General features: G+C 36.1%; 1 protein-coding gene across 3 annotated transcripts in view; it reads right to left on the bottom strand.

The window, feature by feature from the left end:
* UBR3 (ubiquitin protein ligase E3 component n-recognin 3) overlaps nucleotides 1–27101 on the bottom strand; it is a 256549-nt gene that overhangs the window by 193580 nt on the left and 35868 nt on the right. For 2 of the 3 annotated variants that reach the window (XM_055379137.2, XM_055379139.2), the window contains exons 2-5: nucleotides 18044–18183; nucleotides 14465–14623; nucleotides 12146–12289; nucleotides 11206–11255 (exon numbers count right to left, since the gene is read on the bottom strand). In XM_055379137.2, coding sequence (XP_055235112.1) covers nucleotides 11206–11255; nucleotides 12146–12289; nucleotides 14465–14623; nucleotides 18044–18183 — 493 coding nt within the window. The remainder of the gene's footprint in view (nucleotides 1–11205; nucleotides 11256–12145; nucleotides 12290–14464; nucleotides 14624–18043; nucleotides 18184–27101) is intronic. The other variant, XM_055379138.2, reaches the window with a different exon arrangement.

Genomic DNA, 27101 nt, shown 5'->3' with positions numbered 1-27101 from the left:
AAATACATTCTGCTCAATGTGATATATATATATATATATATATATATATATCCTAGAAAAACCTCGCACTAAAAATAACAAGGCTTATGGGGAAAAAAAAAGGGTAAGGGATGGACACTCACAACCTATTCAAGTTTGTAACCAGAGAAGTAACAAAAGCAGTAATTGGTACCTGGGAAGATCATTTGCAGGCCCAGGCAAACATCATGTGGTGGTTTAAGGCTAGATCAGAGCATATTAACACTGTACAACAGAGTAAAGAAAGCCAGCCAACTATGACAATGCAGAGGGAAGAGGAGCAAAGAAGGCAGCCTGCCTCTTGTAAAACCAAGGTAAAAGTAGCGGTGCACCTCTTGGGGAAGAAGCCCTGAGTGTAGGTGCTCATTTCTAATTTTCTTAGTATAGTGCTGAAAAGGTTCCTGCTGTCTTTGCAGCAGAACTCAGAGTTTTTTCCTCTCCAGCTAAAGGTTATGATTCTACCCCACTATCCCAGCTCTCCTAAACCAGGGATGTTACATATGAATCAACAACTTCCACATTATAATGACATATTTTCCCTATTTTCCAAACATATATGAACCAACCAATATTATAAAGAGGTGCAGTAATGTGGCATATAGTCAGTTGTGCTAACAATGGTGTTGGTAGCAGGTTAGAACTGTAGTATAAATTCCAAGATACTTTTCTCAATTAGCACCCATCAAATTTCTAAAGCAGAAAAGTAGCTTCAGCTTCATGCTGGAGCTCTATTTACTGGTGCAGCTTCCTTGGCCTAAATAATAGCCTTAACTTGGGTTTCCGTCAAGCATCAATCCTCAGGGCCATTTTCTGGGGTTTTCCAGAGCTACTACTTAGCTCAGTCATTCAGCATTTACTGGGCACTTCAATATGTCTTCCCTGTTAATCTCCACCTTTGCCAGGCCTCTCTGGCCATCCACCAGGCAACAGAACTAACAGTCAAACTACAATCCCTCTCTGCCACTCTTAGCTTGCCACTGGAGAAATTCACCAGAAAGAAATATGAAGCCTTAAAAGACAGAAAACAGACACAGGAATGTAAAAGCATACTACAGGGCCCAGAGGGTTCAGAAATTTAAGATTTCAGCTAATAGCCATTTATGAAACTGGTTCTCCAAGACCTGAGAGAAAAGGCAAACTTGGAAAAACACATTATGTCCCAGGTGAGAATTATTTCATAATTTCAAATATAAACTTCCTATGAAAACAGTATCCTTGATCAAGTGATGGTCATGGCAATATGAAGTTTTATAAATTTCCTGGCCTTATACACTTAAAAGACAGGTAGAATTAGCCAAGCAAAGAGGGGGAAAGTCATGCCAAGAAGAGAGTACAGCATAAGCAAAGGCAAAAGACAAAAGTCTGAAAACACAGACCACTGAGTTGGCCTTAACATCATGCTAGATATCAAATACAGCTAGGAAGGGAGATTATCTGCATCTGAGCTGGTGGGAAAATAGGTACTCTTACATACCAATGGTGAGAATATACAGTAGTAAAATTTCCCTGAATGGCAATTTGGCAATCTTTGGAACAGAAATTCCAATTCTAGGAATTTAACCCAAAGAAATAATCGGACAAGTGAATTGGGACTATATGCATACCTATTCATCACAATGTTATTTATAATGGCAAAAAAAAAAAAGTCTTTGGTTTCCAATAGTAGATGATTAGGTAAATAAATAATAGCACACCTGTACCATATAAAGAAAAACAACCCTGGAGCTCTATATTCATTGTGACCAAACAGATGTTCAAAAACTATTATTATAAATGATAGGCAATTTTAAAGCATGCTATTTTAAAATAGGGAAAATATGTCATTATAATGTGGAAGTTGTTGATTCATATGTAACATCCCTGGTTTAGGAGAGCTGGGATAGTGAGGTAGAATCATAACCTTTAGCATATGCAGTATGAAATTATTTAAGTATTGATAACATTCACAAATAAAATCTGTTAGTATATTCCTTTTTATAGATGTTCAAAACTGTCATCAGTGAGAAAAGCAAGCAATACAGGAGTATATACAGCATGAAACCATTAAAATATGACATACATAAAATCTGTTAGAATGTCAGACATTTTAAAGTCATCATACAGGACGAGGCGCGGTGGCTCACGCCTGTAATCCCAGCACTTTGGGAGGCTGAGGTGGGTGGATCACCTGAGGTCAGGAGTTCGAGATCAGCCTGACCTGTATGTTGAAACCCCGTCTCCACTAAAAATACAAAAATTAGCTGGGCGTAGTGGCAGGCACCTATAATCCCAGCTACTCGGCAGGCTGAGGCTGGAGAATTGCTTGAACCCGGGAGGCGGAGGTTGCAGTGAGCCGAGATCGTGCCACTGCACTCCAGCCTGGGCGACAAAGAGACTCCATCTCAAAAATTAAATAAATAAATAAATAAATAAATAAATAAATAAATAAATAAATAAAGTCATAACACAGATGAAAAAGAAAAAGAAAAAACTGCCGGGCGTGGTGGCTCATGCCTGAGATCCCAGCACTTTGGGAGGCAGAGGTGGGCGGATCACCTGAGGTCGGGAGTTTGAGATCAGCCTGACCAACATGGAGAAACCCCATCTCTACTAAAAATACAAAATTAGCTGGGCATGGTGGTGCATGCCTGTAATCCCAGCTACTCGGGAGGCTAAGGCAGAATAGCTTGAACCCGGGAGGGGGAGGTTGCAGTGAGCCAAGATCGTGCCATTGCACTCCAGCCTGGGCTACAAGAGCAAAACTCCGTCTCAAAAAAAAAAAGAAAGAAAGAAAAAGAAAAAAATTTAAAAATAAAGAATGTCAGAGGTTTACAGTGAGTCACCACTAAGTGACAGAGATTTAGGTAATGTTATTTTTTTGTTAATATTTATTTTCTACTTATTCAACAATAAATATGGATTGTAGTTTTAAGTTAATAAACATCTTCTTAAAATACAAGTCTGATTTCCAATATTACTTGTTCCAACAATAACAGATTACTATATTATCAGTTATAAGTTCTATATTTTTATTTTTAGAAAGTACAGTACTGTTAACAAACAGAAATAACTCCCAAAAGTAGAGAATTCAGGCATTAAGGAAAACGAAAACAAAACAGTTATCATAACCACAATTTCCCATTCCTCCAAATTCATGATGTGGAGCTAAGGTTCATTTGTCCCTGAGGAAGCAGTATAGGATCCTAAGAGAAGATGATGGTCCAACTGACAAGAGGAAATAAATCAAATACAATCTCAACCCAGACAGCATTTGTACAGCCCTCAGGAACTTTTCAGACCTTAAATAGACCCTGAGCATGGAAGTAGGCACTATTGCTACATGTGTTTCAGGCACAAAATATGGACACAGGTCCAAATCATTTTGGAAAAGAAACAAGAAGACATGAGACAAGAAAATCCAAGAAAAACAGATTCAAACTCCCAATCTGCAAAATCTACAGATGGTTTCTCAACCTAAATTAACCTTTCTTTTTTTTGATGGATTTTCTAGACAGTTTTCATCACATTTTTTCATAAATGTGAGCTTCATAAAAAAAAGTCAGGTAAATTCACAGCTGGTTACAACAATACTCAAAGAATATTAACACAGACTACACAGGGCTAGAAGGAATATTTAATATGTCACCTTACAAAAATGAAATACAAAGATCTTAAAAGACTATAACAATAAGATGAAACTTGAAGATTTATGTAAGCCCCTATAATCAGACTGTTTGCTTTAAATCAACTTCATAAGTATAACACTAGAAGGGAGTTCTAACTTGTCAGCTGTAAGGTGGGGTCCAGGGGGAAATGTTGGGCATTTTGTTTGACCTCTGTGGCTCCTGCCAACAATTTAGGATAGCTGCTAAAAAAATAACAAAAAGCTTTGGGCCTTAATGAAGACACGGTATGCTTATCAAAAGATGTCCCATCACTGTGCACTAAATCAGGACGTAGATTTTAAAAGAAAATGAGTTTACTAGACAGTGAAAAGAAAGAACTATGCGCAACAGAAAATATTAATATCTAAAAGTAAATATTTAAAAGTGTCATCTGGAAATAAAAATCTTTCTAGAAGGCAAAACAAGAAATATGCAAAAGTTACAATATTTAACACAATATTGAGAAGAAATTAATAATTAGAGCTATCAAGGGAATAAGTTGCCTCATAAACTAGGTAAGCTCCCTACGATTGCAAGTATTTATGGAGAGGCTTACCAACTGTCAGGAATGTTGTAAAATCAATTCCTGCACTGGAAAACAAATACATTAAACATTTCTAAGGCCTTTCCCACCAACAGTTTATGTGATTCCCTGCCCTACCCTTACCATTAATGTAATTTATGATACCAAATTAAAATTAAACCTTATGCCTCCAAAAGTAAAATTAACTTTTTTTTTTTTTTTTTTTTTGAGACAGAGTCTCACTCTGTCGCGCAGGCTGGGGTGCAGTGGCGCGATCTCGGCTCACTTCAACCTCCACCTCCCGGGTTCAAGCGATTCTCCTGCCTCAGCCTCCCCAGTTGATGGGACTACAAGCGCGTGCCATCATGCTGGGCTAATTTTTGTATTTTTAGTAGAGACGGGGTTTCACCATATTGGCCAGGCTGATCTCGATCTCCTGACCTAGTGATTGCCCACCTCGGCCTCCCAAAGTTCTGGAATTACAGGCATGAGCCACTGCGCCCAGCCTTTTTTCTTTTACCTATTCACTTATGAAAAGTATCTCTGATTTTTTATTTCAACTGTCCTACTTTTGCTATTATTTTTGGAAAGCTGTTGTTCACTTGGATTGTGTCTTGAATAAAGACAAGAATATTCAAAGCATATCTACACAGTAACTTATTTTGCAAAGTGATTATTTCTCAATTATGTAAGAGTACACAGGAAAAAAAGAAAAGTAAACAAGCAAAATTTATCAACAGTGATAATCTTTGGATGGTAGGGCTAAATGTAAATGTTTTCTTTTTGTTTTTTTTCTGTTTGTTTTGAGACAGGGTCTCCTTCTGTCACCCACGCTGGAGTGCAGTGGCACAATGTCAGTTTACTTCAAGCTCCGCCTCCTAGGTTCAAGTGATCGTCCTGCCTCAACCTCCAGAGCTAGGATTACAGGCATGTGCCACCACGCCTGGCTAATTTTGTATTTTTAGTAGAAACAGGGTTTCTCTGTGTTGGTCATGTTAGTCTCGCACTCCCAACCTCAGGTGATCCGCCCGCCTCGGCCTCCCAAAGTGCTGGGATTACAGGCATGAGCTACTGCGCCCAGCCAAAACATCTTTTAATTGTTACAATTCCTACTCTATAGTAGTAATTAAAATGTCATTGTCCATTTATTCTCATCCTATCTTCCTTTATGATATCTTAAATTACAACAATAAAATCACGAAAAGGGTTTGCTTAACAATCCCATGGGCCTATAAGGTAATGGTGTAGAAATTCTAATCCTGAAGCCATACCTAGCTCTTCACTAAATTTCAAATATAAATACTAAAGCAAATATGTCATTTGTGCCTACAGTTCCAAATAAAATGCAACACGACATTAAAAGCCTTAATGAATATTTAAATGGCACAAAATAGTTATTTGTTTAAGAACATCTATATTTAAGTACTCTTCCTCTATCAACCTCTTTCCATCTATCTTATCCCTTCATCTATTTTCACCTTAATCTATTCTATTCTATAATAATTATTGCATTTTGACCATTTTAATATATGTTAAAAAATACTTTGAGAAGAACAAAAGTAAAAGCAAATTTTAAATAATAATCATTCATTTTTAAAGGGGTTGATGGAACTTCTTATCTTTCTTTCCAAATAAATCGCACAAACTCAATTAACATTGCTTCTTGCTTATGATGCCTAGCCACCAACAGAATTTTTATTCCATGTAGGCCATTAGTCCTAATAAAATAATGTTTTCCACTAATAAACAAAAAACAAACCAGATTAAAACATGATACACAACCCCAAAAACAGACTAGCGGAAGAGTCACAGTAGTTTCATAGCCTCATTAGTAATTAAATTCAAAAATATATTTTGTTCTTTAACCTACAATGAATACTAATAAAATTTCAGTATATTTTCTTTTGCTTTACAAAGTTAAAAGTCAACTCTCGGCTGGGAGCCATGGCTCACGCCTGTAAACCCAGCACTTTGGGAGGCCAGGGCAGATTACGAGGTCAGGAGATCAAGACCATCCTGGCTAACATGGAAAAACCCCGTCTCTACCAAAAATACAAAAAATTAGCCGGGTGTGGTGGCGGGTGCCTGTAGTCCCAGCTACTCGGGAGGCTGAGGCAGAATGGCGTGAACCTGGGAGGCAGAGCTTGCAGTGAGCCAAGATCACGCCACTGTACTCCAGCCTGGGCGACAGTGCAAGACTCCGTCTCAAAAAAAAAAAAAAAGTCAGCTCTCCAAAATACCTTACAGGCTGGGCACGGTGGCTCACGCCTCTAATCCCAGCACTTTGGGAGGCCAAGGTGGGTGAATCACCTGAGGTCAGGAGTTCAAGACCAGCCTGTCCAACATGGCAAAACCCCATCTCTACTAAAAATACAAAAATTAGCTGGGTGTGGTGGCACACGCCTGTAGTCCCAGCTAGTCGGGAGGCTGAGACGGGAGAATCGCTTGAACCCGGGAAGCAGAGGTTCAGTGAGCCAAGATCACACCACCACACTCCAGCCTGGGCAAAAGAGTAAGACTCTGTCTCAAAATAAATAAAATAAAATAACCTTATAATCTAAATATAAGTTTTTATTCTCTTGATGTACAATAGTAACTACTATACTTAAGGAAAGCTTTGATTTTCATTAAAACTCTGTAATAGCCATTACTGGCTAAAATGGCATTACTTTATCAGTTGTATTTTTTCCCAAGAGATAGTGCCACTAAAATAGATAGAAAATTTATAAGAAATTATTGGTACATTATTTAGCTATTATCACTACCCATTATTGGATTATCAACTGAATCCAGGGAAAAGAATGGCTAATGTCATATCCTGGTTGTGGAAGTTTTAAAACATGTTTACAAATTCTTTGACATTCTTCCCATCAAGAGGTGGGATCTATATCACCTCCCACTGAATCTGGACATATTTTAGCAACTCGTTTATAACTAAAAACGATGAAGTGACACCACATACCTTCCAAGACTAGCTCAGAAAAGGCTCTACAGCTTCTACTCTTGGGCTGTTGGCCTGGGAGAAGTAAGTCACTACTATGTAAGATGTCCAACTTGAGACCACCATGCTGGAGAAACCACATGTTGTCATACTGATCAACAACCAGCTGAGTTCCCGGATGGTCAGCATCAACTATCAGCCCTATGAGTGAGCCATCTTAGATCTCCGTCTCAGTGTGAAGCCCTCAGATGACTATGGCTGCAGCCAACAACTAACTGCAACCACATATGATGACCAAAGTAAGAACTGCCCAGATGCCATTCTCATGTTCCTAAGTCATAAAATTGTGAGCAAAATAAAACGGTAATTTTAAGACATAAAGCTTTGGGCAAATTTGCTGCATAGCAACAGTAATGACAATCATGGTTTATCCACTTTATAGAAAGAACACTTAGACCAGCAGATAGAAGAACTAGTGCCCAATTTCAACTCTACCACTAACTAGACGGCATTTACTAGCCTGAGTGAATCAGTTAATTCTATGGAATTCAGTTTTTTCATCCATAAATAAGAAAGACAAGATGAATTATATAGTCCCTTTTAGCTCAAGCAGTCACAATTTTTATAACCCTTGAATTGCTTGACACTAATTTTCATTTCGTTTTTGTCTATCACATGACTTTTCTTTTTCTTTTTTTTGAGATGGAGTCTCACTCTGTCACCCAGGCTGAAGTGCAGTGGTGCAATCTCAGCTCTGCAACTTCTGCCTCCAGGTTCAAGGGGTTCTCCTGTCTCAGTGCCCTGAGTAGCTGGGATTACATGCATGTGCCAGCATGTTTAGCTAATTTTTGTATTTTCAGTAGAGATGGGGTTTCACAATGTTGGCCAGGCTGGTCTCGAACTCCTGACTTCAGGTGATCTGCCCGCCTCGGCCTCCCAAAATGCTGGGATTACAGTTATGGGCCACCACACCCAGCTGACTTTTCTAACTCAAGACTTGACAAGTTTAAAACCATAAAGCAAACATCTTATTTTATATATATATTTTAATATATAATATATATTTACATATATATTATATAATACATATATAATATATATAATATACATAAATATATGATATATAAATATATGATATATAAATATATGATATATAAATATATGATATATAAATATACATATACAATATAAATATATGTATATAATATACATATATAAATATATGTATATTATTTATTACACATGCATATTACATATAAATATGATAAATATACATATATAATATAAATATGTGTATATATACATATATAATTATATTATATATGTATATAATATATAATATAAATATAAATATACATGTATAATATATAATATATAATATATATTATATAAATATAAATATAAATATACATATATAATTACATATGTATGTAATTGAGATAGCAAGACTCTATCTCAAAAAAATAAATAAATAAAAAATAAAGGTCAAAGAGTCTAAACTACTTAAATGTATTAAATATACATCACATGCTTTAAAAGTAAATCTTCTCAGCTATAACAAAAACAATGTATTATGAGAGACTAGGGGCTGAAATAAAGTATTTTAAAGTTGTTAACATCAAAAAGTATTTACCATGATATTCACACTGAGACATGATCATAATTAAGGAACAAACGGTTACATAAAACATACTATACACAGAAGTTGCTGAAACAGAATCTGAGAGAAATGAACATGGATGGAGCAGGAGGCCATAATCCTTAGCCAACTAATGTAGGAACAGAAAACCAAATACCATATATTCTCACTTTAAGTGGGAGATAAATAATGAGAAAATATCGACACAAAGGGAGAAACAACAGACACTGGGGCCTACTTGAGGATGGAGGTGGGAAACAGAAGTGAGGACCTAAAAAGGACAGATTAGAAGCAATAGTAATGAATAAAAAAGGGGCAATATTTAAAATTATCTGATATCATCTAGAAATTACTTCTAGAAGAGATTCAAAAGCCCCTCAATACACACACACGTGCACACACAAACACACACACAAGGATGTCCTTCTAGCACCCAACCATAAAATAGAATGTTGTTGCAATGCAGTTGTGTACAATGAAAGTCTCCAGGGGAAATTCAAATGCTAATCTGGAGAGTTCAGGCCAAGATAAAAATGATTGTTACTTCTGTCCTAGACAGAGGAGAAGGCATCTGTGTTGAAGATCAGCTTTTTACATATCCAGAAATAAAATTCAATTCATGAAAATAAAGTAGAATTGTTAGCAAGCCTGTTGGATACATAATGCTAGGCATGCTAAAATAATATGACAATTCTAACCTACCACATAAATATAAACTTAAGACCACAGATTTTTGTTGTTTTAAATCAAGTCAAGATGTTTATTTTAATAAAGTGCTCTGAACAATGACCAAACCATTTCATCATGCAATAGTTGTCTAAAGTTCCTACTGGCTACAGATATAAGACCCCTGCTCAGGTGGCTTTAGCTAAAGAAGTGCCCATTCATTCACCCATTCATAGTCAACTCCTACTCTGAGAACTCGCCTTTTAATAGGCCATTCCACCTCCCCACAAAATGCCCTTAGAGCAAAATAAGTAGTTTAAAACTATATGTGTATTACCAATTACTTCCTTCTCAGTCTTACTTCCACCATTCCCCTCCCCTATCTTCAAAATGGAATTATTACAGTTTAGTTAAAATAATAATTATTATTATTTTATGAAATAATAATAATAATAATAAAATAATAATATCAGAAAATTTTTCCCATTTGTCATTATAACAATATGATTCTCAGAAGTTATTTTGTTACAAAACAGAAGCAAAATTTATAAGCTAACCATTTACATAAGTTTTTTAAATTACTCTATTTTATTTAACTAACACACATACAGTGTTTACAATATGCTGGGCACCAGGGCTGTAAGTGCTTACATATGTTAACTCATTCAATCCTCATAATATTCTCATGAAATAAGTACTATTATTATCTCCATTTCACAGATAAGGAAATTTAGACATGAAGAAGTTAAGACACTTGCCCAAGGTTACACTACTAATAGGTAAAGGAGCCAGAAGTCAAACCCAGGCAGTCTAATTCCAGAGTCAGACTCCTACACAGCATAATAAACTGCCTCTCCAATCTGATGAAAATTCTTGAAAATTGCCCAAAATGAGACTCCACAAAACGTAACATTGTGTGAAAGCCTTTTTAGACGGGAAAAACTATAAAATTTAAATTTTAAGGTATTAAATCAATTACAAGACTTCCACAACAGAAATCATCCCTTTAAAAGGAGTATATTTGGCTTAATTCACATTACGTTATCAACTCAAAATGAATTTCCAAAAGAAAAAAGATATATATGTTTAAATGTAATTTTATTTTTTAGATTTTAATAATTAAGTGTATTAGAAATATAAAATTTAAGTTGAATAAGCAACAATATTATAAGCAAATATAACAGCAATTTTTCTCTTATAAATTATGTAATAAAATATAGAAATATAACAATGATTTTTCCTATTTATTATTAATTAACACTATAAAAATTGAAATTTCAAATTGATGGTCTTTTTCCCAGTACATAGTTTTAAAAAAAAAATCCCTGACATGTAAAATGTAACTTTATTATACGATTAGAAAAACAGTTCCATTTCACAGTCTTTTAATAAATTATCCTAAACTTAGCAAAATTTTCAAAAATTATTTCATTGTACATATGACAACTATACGGGTAAATTTGGGGATAGCCTCTGAGGAGAAATCTCTACCTCTTTCTACCCACTTTTAAACTGTGAAAAAGAAAAATGAATTATAAATAAGAAGTAAAAATCTAGTTACACACCTCGTTCTGTCACTAAGTAATTGTGTGATCTAGGCTTCCCAGAAGCCATTATGGGCTTCAGTGTCCTTGTCTATAGAATGAGAAACTTAAACTACATAATGCCTACAAATCTATACAGTTTTAGAACTATAAAAAAGTATAAAATAATAAAAAAGTATAAAAAAGCACAAAATTGTACTTTTTAAAAAGTTTTGAACTTTAAATCTCACCTCATCTGAAGAATCTACTTGTCCCAAAGTTCCTGTTGCGCCTACGAAACCTTTGGAGGAGAAGAAAAATAGTTGTCCTTCATAGCTGCTACATATTGCTTTATTTTCAAATTATTCTGAGAAATACAAATATCAAAAAGCTAAGTTTTGTTACGTTAGGACACCTCATTCTAACAGTTATCTTGGCAAAGTCCAACTTTTTTCTTTTTTTTTTTTTGAGACGGGATTCTCGCTCTGTTGCTCAGGCTGGAGTGCAGTGGCGCAATCTCACCTCACTGCAACCTCCACTTCTCAGATTCAAGCAATTCTCCTGCCTCAGCTTCCCAAGTAGCTGGGCTTACAGGCGCCTGCCAGCACGCCCAGCTAATTTTTGTATTTTAGTAAAGACGAGGTTTCACCATGTTGGCCATTCTGGCCTCAAAACTCCCGACCTCAGGTGATCCACCCACCTCGGCCTCCCAAACTGCTGGGATTATAGGCATAAGCCTCCGTGCCCAGCCTCCAACATTTATCTCAAATAAGTTTGGACCTAACAGGTTGATACTTCAATAGGAATTCTCCAGTGAAAACTCAGATTTAATACAGTAATTACAAACGGTGTTTCAGAAGGATCTCTTTTTAGTTTTAAACCATAGTTTACTAAAATATTGAGGCAGTAAAGTTTTGGGCTACTCTTGAATAGCAACTGTACATTTTTCATGAGTTAGAACCAGAACCTTAATAAGCTAATCAAATTCCATTTAAGAAAAATGCATTCTCTTCTTTGGTCAATCTATTCTTTTTTGCCTCTAAATTTTTACTACTTTTATTACTTTTCTTAAAAAGAATAATACTGTTTTAGTTCAAAATAAATTTTTTCAATAATGAGTAAAATTTGAGAGGTTTTTTTGGTTTTAATACAGAAAAGTTACTACTGTTCAAATTAAATATTTAGACAAACCTTGAACAGCCAGAGAACTAGTACCAGCAGATGGCTCCTGCACACCATATACAAGCTTATCCTCAGGATATGTAAGTCCAGAGCTCTTTAAAGCTATAAGGTACTTTTCATGACTTTTCTTTACACAAGCATTTTCTCCAAGACCTAATTAAAACAAACTTCAAATTAGAAAAAAATATTCCATTCAAAATCTCAGTATGGTCTTTTCGTTAACTAGTATCTATAAATAGGTGAATATTCTAATGGAGTGGGAGCCCTAGAATGAATAATATAAGATAGCTTCAAATAACACTTTTGTGCTTATGTTTAGCACTAACAATCCGAGAATACACAGCATGTTTATACCAAATAATGAAATCTACAAAGTAGGTGAGCATCTAAAACATCCAAGGGAATGTGGGGCACAAAAATTAATAAGACATGATCTGAACTTTAAAGGAACCTGAAAATTACAGTAAAGAAAGTCAGAGAGGTAATATGGTAGATAATAATTATGTTGCGGAATTCACCTTCTGGTTTGACAGTCTGTGCTCTCGTAATACCAAGCATGCAGTTATCGAAAGCAGAGTGCTTGGGAAAGGCGTATGAATGTTTTGTGTAACAATACACCATTCAACAATTCCAAGTTTTATAACTTAAGCTGTATATTAGAAAATCCTAGGCGATACAACACAAAAACTTAAAATATCAAAAGTGAAAACATAGACATGATGGTTGTTACTGTTAAAGAAAGGGGATCACTTCTCAGCCTTGTGTTTAAAGAAAGAGAGGTAGGGCCGGGCGTGGTGGCTCATGCCTGTAATCTCAGCACTTTAGGAGGCCAAGGCTGGCAGATCACCTGAGGTCAGGAGCTCAAGACCAGCCTGGCCAACATGGTAAAACCCTGTCTCTACAAAAATACAAAAATTAGCTGGGCATGATGGCAGGTACCCGTAATCCCAGCTACTTGGGAGGCTGAGGCAGGACAATCACTTGAACCCAGGAGGCAGAGGTTGCAGTGGGCTGAGATCACGCCACTGCACTCCAGCCTGGGCAACAGAGCAAGACTCTGTCTCAAAAAAATACAATACAATACAATACAATACAATACAATAATACAATACAATACAATACAATACAATACAATACAATACAATACAATACAATACAATACAATACAATACAATACAATACAATACAATACAATACAATACAATACAATACAATACAATACAATACAATACAATACAATACAATACAATACAATACAATACAATACAATACAATACAATACAATACAATACAATACAATACAATACAATACAATACAATACAATACAATACAATACAATACAATACAATACAATACAATACAATACAATACAATACAATACAATACAATACAATACAATACAATACAATACAATACAATACAATACAATACAATACAATACAATACAATACAATACAATACAATACAATACAATACAATACAATACAATACAATACAATACAATACAATACAATACAATACAATACAATACAATACAATACAATACAATACAATACAATACAATACAATACAATACAATACAATACAATACAATACAATACAATACAATACAATACAATACAATACAATACAATACAATACAATACAATACAATACAATACAATACAATACAATACAATACAATACAATACAATACAATACAATACAATACAATACAATACAATACAATACAATACAATACAGAGAGGCAGAGCATAATTATCATGTCACACCAAAAGTTAGGAGACCTAGGTTCCAGTACCAACTCCAACATAAATTAATTGTGAGGTTTAAACAGGCCATTTCATTTTCCTAGGGCTCAATTTCCTCATCCATAAAACAAGAAGTTCTCTTGCCAGGCGCAGTGGCTCACGCCTGTAATCCCAGCACTTCGGGAGGCCGAGGCGGGCGGATCATAAGGTCAGGAGATCGAGACCATCCTGGCTAACACAGTGAAACCCCGCCTCTACTAAAAACACAAAAAATTAGCTGGGCGTAGTGGCGGGCGCCTGTAGTCCCAGCTACTCGGGAGGCTGAGGCAGAATGGCGTGAACCCAGGAGGCGGAGCTTGCAGTGAGCCGAGATTGAGCCACTGCACTCTAGCCTGGGCGACAGAGCTAGACTCCGTCTCAAAAAAAAAAAAAAAAAAAAAAGAAGTTCTCTTAATAACTTCCAGCTTTAGCATTCTATGAAAATTCTACAATTTACCTTTAAGTTCTAAAAGACTCAATTTCTTATCATTATAGTAAGATATGAAAACTATAAATTTCTTCTAACATTTTACTCACCAGAAGTCAGATCTTTGTAGTTTTGTTGGTTTGTCAAAACCTGAGTAAGAACAGACCGCATTGCTCCTCCCATTTTAGTTAGATCTTCTAAAAAGGAAATTTGAGGTTCCAAAAGCTGAAGGACTTTGTTAAGGTCCTTTTCTGATGGTCCATCAGCTGCTAAAAGAAAAAAAGAAAAAAAATCAAATAAGGGTAATTTTGTTTAAAATATCTTACTAAAAATAACAGTATTTATTCTTTTAAAATTATAATGGCTTAAATTATAGTATTTTATAATCAAAAAAGTCAATACAAGAACTCTGTTTAGAAATTGGTATCTGCCCAGCACCTAGCCAAGCAAGGGTAGACTTGCTCAGGAATTCAGTCCTTTGGAAAACGGTAGATGGAAAAACACAGATGACCTCCTAAGATATGAAGCACTTAATTTGTGTAAGAAGCATTTAAATACAAAAAATTAACCGAGTGTGGTGGTGCGCGCCTGTAGTCCCAGCTACTCAGGAGTCTGAGGCAGGAGGATGGCTTAAGCCTGGAGGTGAAGGTGGCAGTGAACTGAGATCATGCCACTGTACTCCAGCCTGGGCAACAGAGTGACACCCCATCTCAAAAACAACAAAAAGCAGCAGCAGCATTTGATCTGTGGGCCCTATACTTCCACATATATAAATGTCATCATAAGATCATTTCAAAAAAAGATAGTATTTAAGAAAAAGTTTAGATCACATCCTAGAATAAAACAAGATATAATTCAAATAAATTGAGAGTAGTATAAGAGTATTATGTCAAATTTAAACCTGTATAACAAATAACCTATCCCCTATGATATTCCAAAAATACAGATACATGTTAGCTGAAGGTCAAAGCAACTAAAGTGAAAGATAACTTTTCATAAATATGAATAATTGTATTAAAAACTAAAAAAAAAAACAGGCAAATACAGATGGAGAGAAAGAAAAGAAGCTTGGACAACAACTGAAAAAGAATATTAAAGACGAAAAATATAGAGAGGTTTTACAGAAGCCAAGGTCTAAAAGGAAGGAAATGAATAAAGAGATGGATAGCTTAACCATAATTGTTTTTAAAACAAAAACAAACAAATGAACAAAACCACACCTATAAAAGAGGTAATGGAGAACCTGTGTGCCCAGGAAAGGGGATGTCCATTTCATTCAACATTTATTCAGAATCTCAAAACCTACTTTCTCAGTGTAAAGCTAATGTTATATATTATTCAACTTTATATTCTCCCCAGTGACTTATATAGTAATATAGTAGATGTTTAATTAATGTTTGCTCTTGGTTTTCAAGGGCTCTGAAACAAACTCTAACACAGATATAAGGATTATTGGATGAATGAGAAACAGAATTGAAAGAAATTGGGAAACCACAAGATCTCTGAGTTTTCATTACCTTGGATTGGTTATTGCAAGCCCTTTCTTTAATTTCTTTAATTTTAAACAGTAATCTCTACACAAAAATGCAGAATTTTGGCTGGGCACAATGGCTCACACCTGTAGTCCCAGCACTTTCAGAGGCCAAGGCGGTGGATCACCTGAGGTCAGGAGTTTGAGACCAGCCTGGCCAACACAGTAAAACTCCATCTCTACTAAAAATACAAAAAATTAGCCAGGTGTGGTGGTGGGCGCCTGTAATTCCAGCTATTTGGGAGGCTGAGGCAGGAGAATCACTTGAACCCAGGAGGCGGAGGCTGCGGTGAGCTGACATCGCACCACTGCACTCCAGCCTGGGCAATAAGAGCGAAACTCCATCTCAAAAAAAAAAAAAAGGCAGAATTTTTTTTGCACAGACAGAAATTAATGCTGAACAGAAGCAGTAATATAAGGAAGAAACTTCCATGAACCTACATTCATGCAGATCATCTTTAGATAAAAAATGCTTCCATTTTTTCCTTCGTGTTTTCAGATAACAGATAATTATAAAGCTATGTACTTATGTTGTCTACGTTTTATAACTGTTATGTCAACAACAAAAAATATAATACACTTTCATGTGAAGTACTCTTTCATTAAACTAATGATAAGCTTTAAGGTTCTCATAATAAATAATTTCTATTTCTAAAATAGGACACCTGTAATACAAAACATAAATTCCCAAAAAGGTCTCCTAACTAGTATATAAGAAATAATGCATAAGGCAATTTCAATAACCCAGCTAGTAACTGGTTCCTTCATTCCGAAGAGACAGTAATTTGGAACCAAATCAAAATAATATTTTTCTTTATATATTCTTTTTTCTGTTCTTTTTTTTGGGGGGCGGTGTGGGGCACAGGGCACACTCTCACTCTGTCACCCAGACTGGAGTGTAGTGATGTAATCATAGCTCACTGCAGCCTTGAACTCCTGAGCTCAAGGGATCCTCCTGCCTCAGCCTCCCAAGTAGCTAGGACTACAGGCACATGCCACCACCACACCCAGCTAACTTTTAGAAATGTTTGTAAAGACAGAGTCTCTATGTTGTCTAGCTGGTCTTGAACCCCTGGCTTCAAGCAATCCTCCTCCCTCAGCCCCCCAAAGTGCTGGGATTACAGGTATGAAACACCATGCCCAGCTTATTTTTCTATATTTTAAGATATATACTCTGTTAAGTAGAAGTACTTAACAAAGGATTGTATGTTTTTGCTTAAAATGTACAAATAAGGAAGTATAATGGTTTGCTCACAATAAAGATAACAAGACAGTTTTAGAAACGAGGACATTATATAACATTCCCCTACACTTTAAGGATGGAGATAGAAGATGAAAATGTGTGCCACAGTTTCAAAATGAATATAAAATTATTTATAGTACTAAATAATTTTAAACCTCTAAAAATAATGCAAAATGTAATCTCTTATAGAACAGAAATTCAAGTATCATTAGAAAGGTAAAAAACATCATAAAAAGTTAATAAATTTGATTCATACTACTAATGAATATCTGTAACTGACAATGTCAGACTGAGAACTTTTAATAGATATCTAAATCCAAATATTTACCTAACTGAAGTATGTTAATCAAGATTGTGATTAAATCTTAAAAAGAAGAACATCTGTAATTTTCTCTTTTAAATATTAACATGATGATTATACACCCATATATTCTACCAGTAATCTGGAAGTCAGCAATTTGACCCTATCATAAGTTATTATATAATATATAGAGAGAATAAAAATATATACAGACTTCTAAAAAAAAAGTTGATAAAACATTTTATTTTCTAAAAATCTAAGTTAAATTTAAACATTTCCAGGAGTTCTCAATTCTGCTTTATCATAATATTGCAAATAAAGTCATGTTAACCCCACAAAATGGTTACTTCCTCATCTGCAAAAGCTCAAATAAGTTTGATCAAAAACATTTATGACCCCGGAAGCAGAAAGCACGAAACTACGTCTACTGTAACATATAAGGTTATATAATTTATTTTTAGTGTGTTTCTATTCAATCCGTATTTTATAGTCATCTCTTTTTAAATGTTAAACAAAAAAATGATATCTAAAAAAATTCACCTCATAATTAATACTAAAACTTTGTAAATTTACAATTTAAAAAGAGTACTAACAAGAAGTAGATTAAAACATACCTGGTTCATTATAGCCTTCTCTTAAGTACTGAATAAGACAAAATATAAATCTTGGAAGAACAAATTCAGACATCATCAGTAAGTCTTTAGGGACACAGGGAATATTTGAACTTGATTTAATTTGATGCCTTTTGCAAAACCTGTAATATGAAAAAGAAAAAAATTAACAGTAATGTCTAATCAGCTAAAAATATATTATTTCTATTTACAATACTCGTAAATGGAATATAGGCCAATAAATCCTCCTTTATGATTTTTAAGGTACCAGGTTAAAAGAATGTAATTTTAAACCAGTGTTTATATAAAAAATGGCACTCAGGTATATTTTTCCCAAGAAAAGACCCATACTATTAATAGTTAAATTCCAAGTAGAATACAAAAAGAAAATCTCATTACAGGGCACATTTTTTAAACTGAAATTTATTACTTTCAGGTACCACTTTATGACTTCCACTCTTTTAAACCATTAAGTACAAGTTGATCACTTCAAAAGCATTTACATTTTTCCTATTTCTAACTTATTGCATTAATGAATAGGTAAGTGATACAAAACCTTGAAGTTTATTTTAAAAGTTTATACACTGAAGTGTATACATTCCTTCTAATCTTGTTTATATTCTTTTTTTTTTTTTTTTTTTTTGAGAGTCTTGGTCTGTCGTCCAGGCTGGAGTGCAGTGGCACAATCTCGGCTCATTGCAACCTCTGCCTCCCAGGTTCAAGCGATTCCCCCACCTCAGCCTCCCAAGTAGCTGGGACTACAGGTGTGCACCACCACACCAGCTAATTTTTTTTATTTTTAGTAGAGATGAGGTTTCACCATGTTGGTTGGCCAGGCTGGTCTCAAACTCCTGACCTCAGGTGCTCCGCCCGCCTCAGCCCCGTGAGCCACTGTGCCTGGCCTATATTCATTTTCAAGTATGATTGGTATGCTTAAGGAAAAATGAAGTTAACTCTTTTTTTTTTTTTCCCTTAAAGACAGGGTCTCGCTTTGTCACTCACATGCATCCTGGAAGTCCTGGGCTCAAGCAATCCTCCCACCTCAGCCTCAGGCATGTGCCACTATGTCTGGCTAATTTTTTTATTTTTACTTTTTGTAGAGACAGGGTCTTGCTACATTGCCAAGGCTGATGTACAACTCTTGGCCTCAAGCGATCCTCCAGCCTTGACCTCCCAAAGTACTGGGATTGTGAGCCACTGTGCCCCACCCTGAAGAAAACTATTCTATAGTCAACATCCAAATAATCACAAATAAGTTATTCTGTGACCAAATACATAATTACCACATTAAACATGTAAAATGCCTAGAAATAAGTAGAAGGGAAGGGAAGCTATTTAAGCTGTAAAATATAAAAGATATGAATAAATAGAGAAAAACAACATTCCTAAACAGAAAAATTGATCTTTTTTTTTTTTAAAGACAGTTTTGGCCAGGCACAGTGGCTCATGCCTGCAATCCCAGCACTTTGGGAGGCCAAGGCCGGTGCATCACCTGAGGGTCAGGAGTTCAAGACCAGCCTGGCCAACATGGCAAAACCCCATCTCTACTAAAAATACAAAAATTAGCCAGGCATGGTGGCACGTGCCCGTAGTCCCAGCTACTTGGGAGGCTGAGGCAGAAGAATCGCTTGAACCTGGGAGGCGGAGGCTGCAGTGAGCCAAGACCGTGCCACTGCACTCCAGCCTGGGTGACTAAGCAACAGTCTGTCTCAAAAAAAAAAATAATAATAATAATAAAAGACAGTTTACCCAGACTTAATGCCATTAGATTTACATCCCAATAGAATTAATCACAAACTAATTCTAAAGTTCAAATGGAAGATCATATTTCTGAAAAATACTATTAAAGCCTGAAAAAAAAAAAGGTTAATGATAATGAACTGGACCTTAAAGCACAGTATAAAATTATTTTAATTAAAATTCTGTGGTAATGTGCTAACATCAATGGACCACAAGGGGCCGGACATGGTGGCTCATGCCTGTAATCCCAGCATGTTGGGAGGCCGAGGCTGAAGGATCACTTGAGGCCAGGAGTTCAAAACCAGCCTAGGTGACATAGCGAGACCCAGTCTACCAAAAAAACTTAATTTAAAATGAACAATAATGAAGTCCAGAAAAAGAACATACAAATTTGTGATAAATGTGACATCTCAAATCAATATGGTGGAAAGAAGACTTAATAAACTACTTTAGAACAAAATTTACTATTATTTAAATGCAGGAAGCAAATTTGATTCCTATCTTATACTATATACGAAATATATTCCGGAATACATTAAAAATCAAATGTAAGAAATGGAGCCTGGAAGATAATTAACTATTTTCCTACATTATCTCAGAATATAGAAAGCCTAAGTTAAGACTTAAAACCAAAAGCCACAAAAGAAAAACAACTGACTATGTAAATCAAAAGCTTCTACACAGAAGACAGTAACAAACTGGAAAAAATATTTACAATCTATAAATGAGATAAAAGATTCATAGCTATGATTACAAACTCTCAAAAATGGATAAGAAAAATAAAGGAATTCAACAGAAAAATCAAGCAAGGTCATGAACAATTCACAAAACAAGTACCAAACAGCCAATAAACAAATGGAAAGATGCTCCAGTTTTCTCTAATAAAGCAATGAATTTTATTAAAACAAAAAATGAATAACTGGAGAAACCATTTTGTGATATCTAGTGAAATAACTGACCCATGCAATGGAGCCATTAGAGGAAAGCTTGAGGGGAAATTTTCATTACAGTTACTTACAGTTCATTACAGTTCTTTGGTTCATTACAGTTAATTTTATTAGGTGTGATAACAATATTGTGGTTACATAAGAAAAATTTCTGACTATTACATCCTTATCAATCTGCTGGGTGAGGTGGCTCACGTCCTTAATCCCAACACTTTAGGAGGCTGACGTGGGCGGATTGCTTGAGGTCAGGAGTTTGAGACCAGCCTGGCCAACATGGTGAAGCACCGTCTCTACTAAAAAATACAAAACATTAGCCAGGCATGGTGGCACATGCCTGTAGTCCTAGCTACTCAGGAGTCTGAGGCAGGAGAATCACTTGAAACCGGGAGGCAGAGGTTGCAGTGAGCCGAGATCGCACCACTGCACTCAAGCCTAGGTGGCAGAGCAAGACTCCATCTCAAAAAAAAAAAAAAACCTTATCAATCTTAGCATCACCAGAAGTTTAAAAAAAAAAAAAAAAAGGCAGAGAGACTGTGATGTGAGTAAAGCACACAACACCATTTATGAAATGTTCTTATCAAACAAATTGAACTTGAATGGCACCATGTCTCCAGAGCTAACTTCTATTTACAAGACGTACGGGAGATAAAGGAACACGTTAAATGACACTACAAAAAAGGAAATAAGACAAATGGAGAATGTGAGACATTATACAGGACAACTGACCCAGTTTCTGTAACCTGTCAGTGACAGAGGGGAATAAAGGGGTACCAGGGCTACTCTAGGTTAAAAGAGGCTTGAGACACCCAATAAGCACATGCAATACGTAAACCAATTCTAACAAACCAACTCTGAAAAGAATTTTTGAAAGGCATATTTTAGTCTTTCAAAAAGGAAATTCCTTTCCAAGGGAATCTGATTATAAACTGGGTACTAGTTCATTACAGTTGATTTTATTAGTGTGATAATGCCATTGTGGTTATACAAGAAAATGTTAGTGGTTATTTGATGATATAGGAATTATTTTATGTGGGTGTGACAACAACAACACTGTGATTATCACTAAAAGTGAATTCCCAGCTGGGTGCAATGGCTCATGCCTGTAATGCCTATAATCCCAGTACTTTGGGAGGCCAAGGCATGCAGATCACTTGATGTCAGGAGTTCAAGACCAGCCTGGCCAACATGGCAAAGCCCTGTTCTACTAAAAACACAAAACTTAGCCAGGCGTGGTGGTGTGCACAAGAATCACTTAAACCCGGGAGGTGGAGACTGCAGTGAGCTGAGATCGTGCACCACTGCACTCCAGCCTGGATGACAGAATGAGACTCTGTCTTAAATAAAAATAAAAAATTTTAAAAAAGTAAATTCCCTGTCTTTTAGACAGAGACAGGGATTTACAGATGAAACGCTCTAATATATGGGACCTGCTTCAAAATAATTTGGTGAGATAAAGGGAAGTAGACGGGAGTTTACCAAGAGCAGCTCTGAATTGCTACTTGTTGAAACTGAGAGATACATGAGGTTTCATTGTTATGTTCATGAAACAGAATGCGGATAGATATCAAAGTCAATAAAGTACTCTCTTCTGATGTTTAAGGAATTCATTTAAAAGATTGTAATTTAAATTTGTCTTTCAGTCAAAAATGACACCAAGGGATATTTTCCCTAATAAAAAGATCATACTAGTTAGGTTCATTGTGCTGACTGCTTTTATATATGTTTTAAATTTTCTATACTAAAAAACTAAAAATCTTAAAAAGAAAAAAAAATCCCTACTCTTTAAAGACGAATGCTGAAGCATGTCTGGGTAAAATAACACGATTTGGGGGAGTTGCTTTAAAATACTCTGCGAAAGAGAAAAAAGCAGTTGAAGCAAATGTGGCTACAATCTTTAAAAATGTTGAGTCTGCATGATTGGCACAGGAAGGTTCAACATCCTATTGTATTTACCTTTGCATATGTTTGGAAATTTTCATAATATAAAAACAGTTTTTGATCTTGCAGATCAGGAAAGATTCCCTTTACTAATTCGTTGAAAGCATGTTCAGAAATTTTTGTTGTACACATGGAAGCGTAAAACAGGTTGAGTTTTTGGTGGCACTTGACCATATCTATTAAAATTGTAAATGTTCGTAACACAAGCTTAGCATTTCCATTTCTACGAATTTATTATACAGAAATACTCCTAAATATACTTGCAAAGATGTTCATTATACCTCCATTTACAATATAAAAAAGTTAAAAATGCATGCATTTAATCATAGAAGAAAAGTGAACCAAACTATGGCAGATCCATAACATATTTTGATTTTTACAAAAATTAGGTAGATCAATAAGCACTGAAGTATAATTATATCTAAGATAAATTAAGTGAGAAATGAATTGTATATACATTTAATCTCTTCTATAAATATTATTTTGGAGAAGGGGAAACAAATGTTAATATATATAAGAAGAAAGACATTTTCAGAAATACATACCAAACTTTGTAGAAATTAACTGAGGGTATGATATGATATACTTCTACTTAGGACATTAATTCTACGTATAATGTTTGAATTTCATATAACAAACATACATACAACTTTGTAATCAAAAGGAAAAACTTAAACCAAAAACAAAAAATAAGTTATGCCATACATTTGGTTTTACCTCCACAATTTAAAACATCATTGGTATTCTTTTTTGCTTCAAGGACCCTTTTGAGAATCTAATGAAAGTTACAACTCTTAAGAAAATATATACATAAATACGAAATAAAAGTTAGCATGTTCACACTGTGCTGAAGTCTATCTACCCTTCAGGTAGGTCTTTCAATTGTTAGGTCAGCAGATTACAGTGCAGAGATGGATTTTCCTTGGTCCTCAAGGCAGACACACAGGCAGAGCCTGAGCAGCCTCCTCAGTTGCCTCTGTGTCCCATCCAAATACTATTTTCCACATCTGCCATATTATGATAAAGGTTAGGAAGCATTACACCTTAAGGTTTAAACCTTGATTTAAAAGAAAAAATGAATTTAAGAACTTCTTCCAGTCCGGGCACGGTCGCTCACACCTGTAATCCCAGTACTTTGGGGGGCCGAGGTGGGCGAATCACTTGAGATCAGGAGTTCAAGACCAGCCTGGCCAACATGGTGAAACCCTGTCTCCACTAAAAATACAAAAATTAGCTAGACATGGTGGCGTATGCCTGTAATCCCAGCTATTCAGGAAGCTGAGGTAGAAGAATTGCTTGAATCCAGGAGGCGGAGGTTGCAGTGGGCTGAGATCTCGCCACTGCACTCCAGCCTGGATGACAGAGCAAGACTTCATCTCAAAAAAAAAAAACAAAAAAACAAAAAAACTTCTTCCAGCTGGGACACACAATATCTAAATAAAATCAAGTACACTTTTTAAAAGCTGTATTTCCATAAAAGCTTTTTTTTTTTTTTTTTTTTTTTTTTTTGAGACACAGTCTCACTCTGTTGCCCAGGCTGGAGTGCAGTGGCACCATACCAGCTCACTGCAACCTCCGCCTCCCGGGTTCAAGCGATTCTCCTGAGTCAACCTCCCGAGTAGCTGGGATTACAGGCACATACCACCATGCCCATCTAATTTTTTGTATTTTTAGTAGAGATGGGGTTTCGCCATGTTGGCCAGGTTGGTCCCGAACTCCTGACCTCAGGTGATGCACCAGCCTCAGCTTCCCAAAGTGCTGGGATTACAGGCGTTAGCCACCGTGCCCAGCCTGTAAAAGCTTTTAAAGATAAAAGAGAATCTGGCCTGTGTGACAGATTAGAGAGCTAGTTGTGATCAAAGACAACTTAATTAAAAAGCCTGTAAGCATAAATGTGAAGGAGAGAAAATGGATGAAAGGAAAGCCAGGAGAGAAGAATAGGAAAACATAATCGGGCATGAAACTGAAGGATGCAATAAAAGAATTGAGACCTGGAAAGCAGAAAGAGAAAGGATTAGAAAACACAGAAAGCTCTCTTGGACACTTTGTGCAGGAAAGAAACCAATTCCAAAGAGCAACTGGGTGGAGTAAAGAAAAATTTGAACAGAGTACCAAGTAGCTAAGCCAAAGGAACAGCAAGAGTGGTCTAAGTAATTTTGAGACTGAGGTTACAGAAGTGTATTAGAAGACTGGAGATTAAAAACTTAATGGTCAAAAAAGTAAAAAAATCAAACTCTGGGAGAACTAGTGTGAGTACGGCAGAACTGTCCAAAGTGGATGTAATATACTGTAAGACTGACGAAAAATACTGGTTTTTGTAATTCAGGCTAAGCATAGTGTGGGGACTGACCATTTAACATAGCAGATGCTCAATAAAGAATTGATAATACTCAGTTCAAGGCAGGAAGATTGCCTGAGCCCAGGAATTCATGACCAGCTTGGGCAATATAGCATGACCCTGTCTCTTAAAAAAATCTTTTTTAAAATTACTATTAATATTTTATCAAGTCTTAGAAAAAGACTTGCTGAAACAAAGACTTAATTAATAGTAGAACAAAAAAAAAATTTTTTTTTTCGAGACGGAGTCTCACTCTGTTGCCCAGGCTGGAGTGCCTTGGTGCCATCTCGGCTCACCACAGCCTCCACCTCCCGGATTCAAGCAATTCTCCTGCCTCAGTCTCCAGAGTAGCTGGGATTACAGGCATGTGCCATGACGCCCAGCTAATTCTTTCTTTTTTTTTTTTTTTTTTTTTGAGACGGAGTCTCGCTCTGTCACCCAGGCTGGAGTGTAGTGGCGCAATCTTGGCTCACTGCAAGCTCCGCCTCCCAGGTTCAAGCCATTCTCCTGCCTCAGCCTTCCGAGTAGCTGGGACTACAGGCACCCGCCACCATGCCCAGCTAATTTTTTTGTATTTTTTTTAGTAGAGACGGGGTTTCACTGTGTTAGCCAGGATGGTCTCAATCTCCTGACCTCGTGATCTGCCCGCCTCAGCCTCCCAAAGTGCTGGGATTACACGTGTGAGCTACCGCGCCCGGCCTTCTTTTGTATTTTTAGTAGAGATGGGGTTTTGCCTGGCCATGTTGGCCAGGCTGGTCTCAAACTCCTGACCTCAAGTGATCTGCCTGCATCAGCCTCCCAAAGTGCTGGGATTACAGGCGTGAGACACTGTGCCTGGCCAACAAAATTATTTTAAGGGCATCCAATTAAATAATAATCTGCGACCCATTTAATAATCCCAGTTGTTCAAATTTTTTTTGAAGAGCTACTACATGCCTGGCACCTAGTCCCTGGGAATATGGAGGCCTTGTCCTCATGGAGCTAACTTTCTGAGGGAGGAGGAAAGAGAGAAACAAGAATATGGAAATATCTGATAGTAATAAATTCTATGAAATTATTTCTAGCCTGGGCAACACTGTAAAACCCCATCCCTACAAAAAATATAAAAATTAGCCAGATGTGGTGGCATGCACCTATAATCCCAGCTACCCAGGAGGCTGACGTAGGAAGATCACTTGAACCTGTGCGCAGAAGGTTGCAGTGAGCCAAGATCATCCCACTGCACTCCATTCTGGATGACAGAGTAAGATCCTGTCTCAAAAAAAAAAGAAAAGAAAAAGAAAGTATTTGACAGCACCATACATAAAAAGTATCCATGGGGCTCCTTTAGATTGGGTTTGTCAGGGAAGGCCTTTCTGAAGAGGTGATATTTAGGCTACAGGCCAAAATGACATGAAGGAGGTAGGCTAGGCATGCAAAGCTCTGGAGGAGGATAAGGGAGAAAGTTTCCTATTTTTACTTCGTGTGTTTAGATTGTACCAATTCCGCCATTAAGAAATTTACTCCATTTATAACGCCTAAATTGATCCTAAAATTCATGTCACTTCATCAGCAATGAACTACGGCTACAGGTAGAACCAATAAGTCAAGTGAGCTAACCAAAAGACACCAGTAAAATCAGTCAAAGACCTGACAAATGAAACTGCATATAAACATGTATTAACAATCTCTCCCCAAGTGAACAAGAGAAGAGCTTTCTAAACAACTGGTATAGCTCTAAATTAAAAATAAGGCAGGAAGTAATACATTCACATTAGCAGCTCAGAGGTCACAGATAACTTTCTTCAAGGAACCCAATAGATTTGCAAGATTAAGAAGGTTAAATAGTCCTTAGTGGGAAAGGATGTTACAGCAATAATAAAATGATAAAATAGAACTAAAAAAAAACAGACAAAATGACTTCTCTAAATTTTGTTTGACATCATCTTTTTAAAATTTTTCACTGAAGCATAACAAATAACAAATTGCCTAAAAGGTTAAGTATGCTACTCAATGAAATATCACTAAATGAACATACTCATGTAAATGCCAATTCAAGATCAAGAAACAGAACATTACCCCCAGAAACTCTCCTTATGATTCCTCTGAAATCAAATTT

The sequence above is a fragment of the Gorilla gorilla genome, chromosome 11 (assembly GCF_029281585.2).
Source record: "Gorilla gorilla gorilla isolate KB3781 chromosome 11, NHGRI_mGorGor1-v2.1_pri, whole genome shotgun sequence".
Lineage (NCBI taxonomy): Eukaryota > Metazoa > Chordata > Mammalia > Primates > Hominidae > Gorilla > Gorilla gorilla.
The sequence above is the reverse complement of the archived record's forward strand: the minus strand, read 5'-3'. Positions and strand labels throughout refer to the sequence as shown.